Source organism: Nothoprocta perdicaria, unplaced genomic scaffold (assembly GCF_003342845.1).
Source record: "Nothoprocta perdicaria isolate Ctin4 unplaced genomic scaffold, notPer1 scaffold_5, whole genome shotgun sequence".
Lineage (NCBI taxonomy): Eukaryota > Metazoa > Chordata > Aves > Tinamiformes > Tinamidae > Nothoprocta > Nothoprocta perdicaria.
Window position 1 is genome coordinate 8,366,474 of NW_020455754.1, and position 9,936 is coordinate 8,376,409.

Below are 9,936 nucleotides of genomic sequence, written 5' to 3' on the forward strand. Positions count from 1 at the left end.
CTACTGTCTCAGGCCACAGGCCCGTCACCTTTCTAGCTACAGATAAACAGCTCAACAAGAGATGTTTTTTACACCTTAAGTGGTAGGTTCTTACAGTAAATCAGTCTTAGGTACCCCAGGGCTGCTCAGGTTGGTTTACCTGGGGTGCAGAGAGGCTGCAGGCTCTGCACATGCTCTGGTTCCCCAGCACATGCTGCTCACAGGGCTCCTGCCCCATGTGGGCTCACGGCTTCCTTAGCCACAAACCGGCTCTTGCTCTTCAGCTGAATTCACTTCTCTGGAACGACTCCCTGGTGTGAAATCCCCCAGGGAGGAAGCGGCAAAGGAGGAATAGAAACTGCTGCCCTTGGTGCCGCAGCTCCCGAGTGCTCCGTTGGCGCGGAGTTTCCCACGGGCTGCCTCTCCCTGTTCCTTGGAAGCCAGCCGGGGTCTCGTGTGGCGCCAGGAGGGACCCACTGCTGCAGCTCACGGTGCACAGGGCTGCAGCAATGCCATGGAGGAAGGAGGTGTGGGTGCTGGAGCCAAGACCTAGCCCTTCCTGAGGGAATATCCATCCTGCTTGTGGGCACAGTGGTGCTCCCGAGCCGTGTGGGGTGCAGCAGCCCCAACCCAGCCCTGTGTTCCCACAGCTGACCCTTGTGCATTCCCAAACAGAGGGAGAAACCTGCCTCTAAGCTACGCAGGGCAACTTGAACTGCAGCGTGCTGCTCCAGGGCTTGATTGCTGTTGCAACAACACCCACAGCACAAGAAACCCCAAAGGAGCCTCTGTCCTGGGGAAAAAAAAGACAATTTGGGCTTGCTGAGACCAGGTGAGCAGTGTAAGGCACAAGGTGGGGAGGCACCTGCCAGCAGATCCCCTAGCTGGCTGGTTACACATGCGTTTGCTCCATAGGTCTCTTTGCAGCAGAGCCCCTCGAGGTGACCTGCTGAATGCGACGAGGATGTCACGGCCCGAGCAGCAAGAACTGTAGCTCATTCCGTAGGTGCTGGGGACCGTGAAAGGGAAACTCTGCTTGGTGACAAGTGACATCACACAGATGTCTGCAGGGTTATTTCCAGCTCCCCGTCTGAAATAATTGCTGTTTGCTCATGTCAAGGTCTCTGTGTAAGAGGCAAGTCTGAACCAAGTCTTCCTAAGGCTGTATTCCTTCTCTCGGATGTCAAGGTGGTTTGGATTTCCCCCCCAAAAAGGACAGCCTGTTCTCAGCCTCCTATAACCAGGAATTACCTCCTTCTCAGGGGGTTTCACAGGTAGCACAAAACACGTCTGTCCCATTCACTCCTATCTGCACTACCCTGAAGTTGCAAAGGAAAGAGCTGGGGAAAAGGAGGGCTGAAAGATGCTACAAAAGGATCTGCATCTTTCATGGAAACCTGATTTAGAGGCTGAAACACATCAACCACCACTGCCCTGTGCTGAAAGCTGGAGTGAAACACACTGGAAGAGTTAATAGAAAAGAAAAGGTGTCTAGTGCAGAGCAAAACATTGATTCAGTGGTGAAAAGAGGCGAGCTGGCCGTGAGGTGACCCCCCCTCCTTTGGCTCACATAGGGATGAGCATAAATCTTCTCCCCCAGTCCCAAAGCAAAGTTGGCAGAATTGGGCCCATTTTCAAGGAAATTGATTTCAATTTCATTTGCTGAGTTCCTACTAAAACTTTCCATAGTTCCCCTTTTGGACTGAGGCAGTCACGGAAGCGGGTCCCGCACACGCTGGGCTCTGCAGGTCCTTTCCAGCCCCCTGTTCGGATGGGGCAGCTGCAACTGCGCATCCAGGAGAAGCGACTTGTCTTAGCGCAGCCGCTGCGGCCCAGATGGGTGACTGCAACCGAGCTCAGTGTCAGCACGGAGACCAGGTCCACTCTGGCACCCAGCATGGAGAGCCACACGTCCTCACTCATGTGTCCATAGTCATGTGGTCCATGCTGCACCACAGTGTGGGGCCAGCCTGGACATGTCACCTGCAATGTCTGCAGAGCAGGATTTGGTGGGATGAGCCCCACAGGTCTATTTTGCTCAAATGCAGAGAGGGATGAAGAGTACATACAAAAATGCTGGCAAATAACCCAGTGGTCCATGAACACCTTCAGCAGGTTCTGGTCATCCCCAGTTCTCTGAGGGTTGCCTGGCCATGGAGCAATGGCGGCACTTCCAGCTGCATCCAGGAGGACAAATGAGTCTATAGAGATACAGCAGGGCAGGGAGCCTAGACCAGGTCACGCATCTCCATCTCTCACAGCTCAAGAAATTTGAGCTCTCAGACTGAAAAACTTAGTGCAAAATGAGCAGAGGAAAAAAGCAGCACTTTGGCATTGCTGGGTTGCCTCTGGGGCTGATACAGGCAGTGTAAAGCTCCATCCAGAAGCTGAGCAAGAAGGTTAATGATCAGCTGCAGTCATTTTATTTAACTCGGCAGGAATTGTTGTTGATTTATGCCAGCTGGGCAAGGGCCTGTTTGAAAGGGTGGTTGGTTTGCAGGGTTGTGGTGTGTAAGGAATAGGAGTGATCCCTTGTGTTTTCAGGGTGCAGGCAGGGCTCCGGGATGCACTGGGGCACCCAATCCTGGCCATGGCAGGTGATAAAAGTCCAAGAGGGCTTGAAAAGACTTTGCAGTGCTTTAAATGTCGCCCCTTCGTGCTGGCAAAACACCCTGCAGGGACTTTCCCAGCCGACGACGTAGCCCGCGAGATGGTGGAAGAGGGGGTTGTGCTGAAGTTCAGTGCGATTACACAAATAAATAAAGAAATAAATAAAACCAGCAACTTTTCCAGGCCCCAAAGGCAAGTAGGGAGCCGGCCTTTGCGGGGGACGGGGTTGCTGCCCGCCCCGCACCCCTCCTGCCGCCCCCTCGGGGGGTCCCGGCCGCGCCGTCGGGTGCCGCAACATCAGCGGAGCGGAGCCCCGGTGCGCGGAGCTCTGCCCGGCAACAGGTGACGCGGCGCGGGGCAGCCAATGGGGCGGCTCGGCGGCGCCGCGGGGCCGGGGGTGTTCGGCGGCGCGGCGCCCCCGACGCCCATTCCCCGAGGGCAGCAGCCATGGCCGAGGAGCAGCGGGACCTGCTCTCCACCTCGGACCGCGGCAGCGCCGTGCTGCGCGGCCCGGAGCCCTCGAGGTGCGGGGCGCGCGGGGGGCCGCAGCGCGGCCGCGGGGTGCAAGAGGACACCCGGGTCAATGGGGCTCTGTTGGGCCCATGGGGGCTTGGTGGGACGCAGTTGGGTTAACTGTGGCATGGCATGACCAGGGGGAGGGTGGAGGCACTGCTGGGCCAAGGGGGGCTTGGTGGGACATGGTTGGGTCAACTGTGCCATGGCGTGGCCGTGGGGAGGGTGGAGGCACTGCTGGGCCAAGGTGGGCTTGCGGCAGCTATGGGGCACCATAGGGACCTAGTGGGGCTATGGAGAAGGAGAGGGCACTATTGGGCTAAGGAGGGGGCTTGTCACGTCCATTTGGCCACTTGGGGCAGATGGTGGTTAATAGTGGCATGGCGTGGCCGTGGGGAGGAAGGGGACACTGTTGGGACAAGGAGGGCGGCTTGGCGCGACTATAGGACACCTGGGGCACGGTTGTGCTGAGCAGATGACGGCGTGGCTATGGGGTGGAAGGAGGCAAGGTGGGTCAAGGGACAGTGCGGTGCGGCCATGGGGTCAAGTGGGACCGAGATGGGCCAAGGGGGGCATCGCTTGGCTACTGGGGCCAGTGGCCGTATATGGGTTGGCTACGGGGCCAGATGTGGGCAGCAGGCTAAGGGGCATCTCAGTGTGGCTATGGGGCTGGTGGACATGATCCGGGACACAAGAGTGCCTGGGTTGGCGTGGGGCACATGGGGTTTTGTGGCAATGTAGGGTTGGGACCCCCTGTCCCTGGTCATCCCCTGGCCACCTTCACCCACCCTAGACGGGAGGAGGAGGGAGGAAAAGCACCGCAGCCAATCAGACGGCTAGGAATTGCTGACGTCAGAGGTAGCCAGGCAGACAGGCCAGGACCGATGTCAGATCCTGTTGTTCCCTGAGGAAAGGTGGCTTCGGAGCCAGCTCTGCCTGGGACGGAGGATGAAAGTGCAGCAGAAAGGCTGCATCCTAAATCCCTCCTCCTCTTATCTTGCCCCTTTTCTTTTGGGGAGGAAGAAATCATCCATCCGTCCTGATTAACAGAGCAGGCAACTTGAAGGAGCCCCCGGTAACCCAGAAGTGCTGCCCGGCAGGAAAGAGCAAGAGGAAGGAGTCAGACTGCAGGGACCGGCAGCACGAGGGCTGCGGGGCCTCCCTTGGCTCCGGCCTCCCTTGGCTCCGGCCTCCCTTGGCTCTGCCCTCCACCCGTGGGGGCCCGTGGTCTCTCCCACGTTGAGGGTCCCCGCGGTGTGTGACGTGTCCCGAGCCCCCCGCGCTGCCCCTGCCCTGCGCCCACGCGCTGCGCCCCGCGCGGCTCCCGCCTGCGCCCGGCGGGTTTCGCTTCCCCCCGGGCGCAGAAGGGACCCGCGCGGAGCTTTCGCTTCTGCAGCTGCGGAGCCAGCGCCCGCTCCCCGCCCCGGCCGCTGGCGTTCAAAAAGAGCCTTTTTAAGCGTCTTTAGTCACTTAGTGTTTTGGCTGAAGAGGTGGCAGAGGTTGTTGAGGGGCTCCATAACGTGAGAATTTTGTGGGGCGGAGCTGGAGGAGGCCAAGTGCCACCAGCCTCTCCTGGGTGCTAACTGGAAATCCCCGCTTGCGTGATGGACGTGAAGGTTGGGAGGAGCATCACGACTCCATGTCCCGCATCCCGCCTCCGTGGCCAGCAGCCGGGCTCGGCCACCATTCCCAGCTGCCAGGAGCAGAGCGGGCTCTGAGCTCCCTCCCTCGTGTCTTGCAGATCCCTGTTTGGGCGCAGAGCCGCCCTCTCAGCGCTCTCCATCCTGGTGGCCCTGCTCATCGTGGGCCAGGCCGTGACCGTCTACTTCGTGTACCAGCAGGGCGGGCAGATCGACAAGCTGACCAAGACCTCGCAGACTCTGCAGCTGCAGGCGCTGCAGAACAAGATGCCCTCGAGTCAGTAGCTCACGGGGAGGCGGTGGGAGGTGGGCACAGAGGCGGGTGGTCCCTTTTCTTGATCCCCCTCACATTGCACTTCCCTGGCAGATGCTAAGCCCGTGAGCAAGATGCGGATGGCCATGGTGAACATGCCCTTGGCCATGAGGAGCCTGCCACTTTCGCCCCCTTCAGACAGGATGGTAAGAGGTGCCCACCCCTGCCTTACACTGGCCGCTGCCTCTTGGCCACTGCCAACCTTGGGCTGACTCTTGCCATTGGAATTTTCTCTTCAGCCTATGGATATCATGGGGCCCGTGAGCAACAAGACGGAGGATCAGGTCAAGCACCTGCTGCTGGTAAGGTCCCCATGTGTCCTCTGGAGCATGCCAGCCTCCCACAGCTGCCCTCTGTACTGCCGAAGGTGGTGGGACACTGTGCTTTGAGCTGTCCCTGGGCTACATGGGCATCACTGGGGGCTTTCCTCCTGCACTCTTGGGGTCTCGGAGCTGGCAGGAGCTCCTGTACTCCTATAATACCTATACTCCTATAATATTGCACTCCATTTGATGGGAGCTTCATCCCATCCCTCCTTTTTTCCTTTGTCTTCTTCGTCTCACTCTGGTGGTTGCCTCTGCAGCAAGCAGACCCGCAGAAGATGTTCCCAGAGCTGAAGGACAACCTATTGGACAACCTGAAGCATCTGAAGAAGTCCATGACTGACGTGGATTGGAAGGTCAGTGTGTGGCTGCTCTCCTGCTCTGCCCCTTCTGGAAGCTTTTCCCTCGGGAGGCACTGGCATGTGTCCACCTGGGCATGGAAAATCCTTATGGCGTTGGGCTCGCATTCCTGCCACCCCAAGGGAGGGGACGTGCACGCAGCTGTCCCAGCTCCGAGCTGGAGCAGGCAGCAGGGCTCCTTCCTCCTGGTCACCCCATGCTGCTTCCTCCTCTTGCAGTCCTTCGAATCCTGGATGCACAAGTGGCTGCTGTTTGAACTGGCCAAGAAACCCCAGAAGAACGAGAGGAAGGTGATCCCGGCGCAGAAAGGTATTGCGGATGGGAGCTACCAAATTTTGGGAGGGTTGGGAGTAGCCCTTCAGCGATGGCTGCGTCCCAAGAGGGGACAGCACGAGAGCACCCAGGGGTGGCTGGGCAGCCTGGAGCCTCTGCCTGCCTCGGGGTCCAGCAGCAGCTTCATCAGGAGCTTCCAGATGCTCTTGGTGGGTGAAGACGCAGGTCCAGGGCAGCATCTGGGCACTGCCGGGCTGGAGAGAGGGGTTCAGGCATCCCTGGCAGGATTTCAGCTGCTGCAGAGGTGTGGAAATGGCACCTTAGCAGCAAGGCTCACCGCAGGGCCCGTCTTCTGCGCCTCTGCTCCCTCTAATCTAAACCAGTAAGGCCAGACTCGTAGGGATGGGAGCAGCCCTCCTCCTCTGCAGGGGAGCTGCTTGCCTGTAGGACTGAGGCTGAAGTCAACCAGGACATCCTGAAGGAAAAGCCATGGTCCTAGAAAGGGCTGACGGTGGATGTGCCATCAACAGACGAGAGCAGATGCAGAAGTGTTAAAAAAGGAGAGCAAATGTCTGGGAAAAACAGACCACCACCTCAAATCCCCCTTTGGTTAGAGGGAAAGCTTTAGAAAATATCCCTGGAGTGGGGTTTGCGCTTCCTCCTTTTAAATGTAGTTTATCTAAATTAAAAAGGCAAAAGCTCAGTGCCCAGATCCTCCTGCAGTTTCGTTCCCTAGGCCTGCTCAGACCAGTCCCCCATAGCCAAATTCCTGTAGACGTGGCCCCTGTTACGTAGGTTGGTACCGTTTGCCCTCATTAGGGTAAACGTTGGCAGGAGAATCCCAGCAAGGCAATTCTGTCCCGGAGCAGGTGGGATTTTGCTGTTGCTGACCCACGCCTGTTGCAGCGGCCCCGCTGCTGCTGCAGTGCCAAGGGGCTGGCCCGGGGTTCCTGCAGCCCTGGTGGGTGACGTGTCCCCCGGGCAGATATTGCCTGCACCGAGCCCTGATCCGAGCGCTGCTGTGAGGCTCCTGGGCAGCAGCTGCCCCGAGGTGCTCATGGTGTGTCCTGTTTGTTTTTATTGCCCTAGTGCAAACTAAGTGCCAGGTGGAGGCCAATTTTGGTGGTGTCCATCCGGGCCACTTCCGCCCCCAGTGCGATGAGAATGGAGACTACCTTCCCAAGCAGTGCCAAGCCAGCACGGGCTTCTGCTGGTGCTCCTACAAAAACGGCACCAAGATTGAGGGCACTGAGACTCGGGAAAAGCTGGATTGCCCTGGTAGGTCGCCCGGGTGGGGAGGAAGAGGAACAAGCAGCACCTTCAGTCGTGGTTCCTGTTTTCTCTTGAGCTCAGTGAAGAGCAGAACCCGATAGGAGCGGGGAGGGTGCCCGGCAGCACTCGAGCTGCTCAGGGCGTTGCAGCATCAGGCAGTTCTTGCCCCTGTGCCCGAGGCAAGGTGGCGTGGGTCAGTGGTGAAGGACAAGGTTCACAGGCAGCAACATCTATCCCCTTTGCCCCTGCGGGCCCATCCTGAGGACATGCTGCAGGGGCTGCCCCTTCAGCACCTCCGCACCGTGCAGTGACATCGTGTTGTGGACACCCTCTGAAGGGAACCCCAAAAACCCTAGGAGTGAGAGTGTTGACCCTTGCCTAGTGGCAGCTGGAGCTGAGGCCCTGAGCCTTGCCCTCGTGGCTCTGCTTTAAGATCTGAGCTTAGCTGAAGCAATCTGATCTAGCTGAAGCCCCTCAAAACAGAGCAGAAGGACCCCAGCTTTTACAGGTAGGGGAGAACATTCAGGAAGGCCCTCGCTTCCCCTTCCAGGGTCTTGCCCACCCTGGCGTGGCTGCACTCAGCACTCGGTGTGTTCATGGCCTGGCCATGGTGGCCTGGCAGCCCTCGAGGGGCAGCGGGGCCGTTGCAGGGACTGGGGAAGCAGCAGTGCAGGTCGCCGGCCTGGCAGAAGCAGCAGAGGGTGGCACAGGGCAGCGAGCCGTGGTTGTCCCAATGCTTAAGGACTGTGTGTTCCCTGCAGCGGTGCCCAGAGCTGTGGAGCCAGAGGAGATGATCTTCTCCGGGGTGGACGTCCTCAAGCTGGACGGAGAGAAAGGTGAGCAGCTCGGCACGGTGGAGACGGCATCTCCAAGTGGGTCACCCAAGGCCAGGGCAGGGTGGCTGGGAGGAAAGCCCTGGGTCTTTGGGCACATGGAGCTGCAATGCAGAACCTGCCCCATGTCCTTGCACCAGCAGTGGTGAGAGGGGTGGCCACGTCCATGCAGTGACTGGGACACATTCCCTGTGCTGGGAAACAGCATCAGCCTGGGCTGCATCTGGCCATGGAGCAGGACGGAGAGGCGTTGGTGGCTGGGAAGGATCCCTGGGTCCTCCCTGCAGCCCGAGCGCTGGCTGCGGCTGTGGGGAGCAGGGCAGCTCCCATCAAACCCACCTCCTGCATCCTGGGTCTTCCTGACTTCCCCCCTTCCTTTTCCTTATAGGAGCCAAGTAGAAGAGGATGCCTCCAGATGCCTTGTTCCATCTTCAGCATCCCCCCCTCTTGTTTTTGCTCTCTTTCATAAGTGCTTTCATATTGCTCTTTCGAAGGCTATTAATAGAAGGCAATCCTGAGCACTTCTGCCCAGGCGTTAATTCTCCTCCCCTACTGCAGGGCACGAAAGTGGGTTGATCGTATGCTGCCTGCAGGCTGCCTCCTGCCTTGTGCTAGCACAACAGGAGGAGCCTTCCCTTTGCTAGAGACAAAATGTTCCCTTACAGGCATGGCTGGGAGAGCACGCTGGAAAATTCTTTCATACTTCAACCACATCAGACCCATAGTTCTTTCCCCTTTTGCTAATCAGACACGAGCTGCTGGGTATGAGCTTTTGTGCGACAGCAGCATCATTCAAGGGGAGCTTCCCGGGAAGATGCGGTCGCTGAGACCGGTCCCAGGTAGCACTTTGCAGCACCCTGGCCCCAGGCAAAGAGCAGCAGGACCCAGGGCAAGCATAGGGATCAACCATGCTGAAGAATGAGCCACTAATTAATGCTTTCTTGTACTGAACGATCATTAAAAGACGGCAGCAAAATGGAGTCCACATGCTTCTTAACCGAACCCTATAGGTTGGAGCCACATTTGACAATCAGATATGTTAGACTGCTGATGCATCTTTCTTTTTTCTTTTTTTGATAAATTGCTGGGTTTGGTAGGGATAGATGCTCACCTGCAGCTTAGCTTACCCCAGCGCCAACAGCCGCCAAGCAGCAGGTAACAGCAGGAACAGGAGCTAATGCTGGAGTCAGAGGGGGTTTGTTTTCAACAAATTTCCTCTATAAATCAGCTCACAATCTAAATGCAAGCTAACCATTTTGAATAAACTTTTGAATAAGAAAGCCTTGTGGCAATCCTGGCAGGGCATTATACTCAATCCTTTTGCAGCTATCTCAAAAAAAAAAAAAAAAAAAAAAAAAAAAAAAAAAAAAAAAAAACAGGAGAAAAAAACCCCACTAAATTCTGCTCCCTCGAGAGCTTCTGGGCGGACGCTGCTCAGACATCCGTGCCTGGCTTTGGTGCCTGTTTTCACTCATGTTTGCAGCGCCAGGGAAGGAGCGCGGGTGCAGGCGGCTGCTAGAGGATGTCACTGCAGGGCAACCTGCTCCCTGGTGCAGGCAGGACCGGGGGCACCAACCATTATCACCTTGAGGAGCATCTTTTCCCCCCAGCAGGGAGGATTCTAATGAATTCCCTGCGCTGGGATGGCAGGGAGCAGGGTGCAGTCCCGGCCCCGGGCTGCTCCACGGCACCAGGATGCACTGGGGGTACCACAGAGCTGGATGGTGCTGGAAGGAGCAGGAGGGGATCCCCAGGGATCCCTCCTGTTTTCCTCAGCCCTATCCCTAGGGCAGAGGATGGAGATGGAGCCAGGCACCAAC

General features: G+C 57.8%; 1 protein-coding gene across 2 annotated transcripts; it reads left to right on the plus strand.

Moving 5' to 3' along the window:
• Nucleotides 1–3,030: 3,030 nt before the first annotated feature.
• On the plus strand, nt 3,031–9,234 carry CD74 (CD74 molecule). 2 transcript variants are annotated; one of them, XM_026047643.1, is made up of 9 exons: nt 3,031–3,113; nt 4,844–5,019; nt 5,110–5,201; nt 5,295–5,357; nt 5,639–5,734; nt 5,957–6,047; nt 7,101–7,289; nt 8,045–8,119; nt 8,505–9,234. In XM_026047643.1, exons 1-9 carry the CDS (start codon nt 3,037–3,039, stop codon nt 8,513–8,515), a joined length of 870 nt encoding a protein of 289 aa, XP_025903428.1. In that variant the 5' UTR covers nt 3,031–3,036; the 3' UTR covers nt 8,516–9,234. The 2 variants fall into 2 exon arrangements, with proteins under 2 accessions (XP_025903428.1, XP_025903429.1); XM_026047644.1 differs by lacking the exon at nt 7,101–7,289.
• Nucleotides 9,235–9,936: the final 702 nt, after the last annotated feature.

What these genes read in the sequence shown, in the direction of transcription:
- CD74 (XM_026047643.1), top strand. Translation starts at nt 3,037, where the DNA reads ATGGCCGAGGAGCAGCGGGACCTGCTCTCCACCTCGGACCGCGGCAGC. An exon ending in CGCCCCCTTCAGACAGGATG is followed by an intron (nt 5,202 to 5,294) that starts GTAAGAGGTGCC and finishes TTTTCTCTTCAG; the next exon opens with CCTATGGATATCATGGGGCC. An exon ending in TGACTGACGTGGATTGGAAG is followed by an intron (nt 5,735 to 5,956) that starts GTCAGTGTGTGG and finishes CTCCTCTTGCAG; the next exon opens with TCCTTCGAATCCTGGATGCA.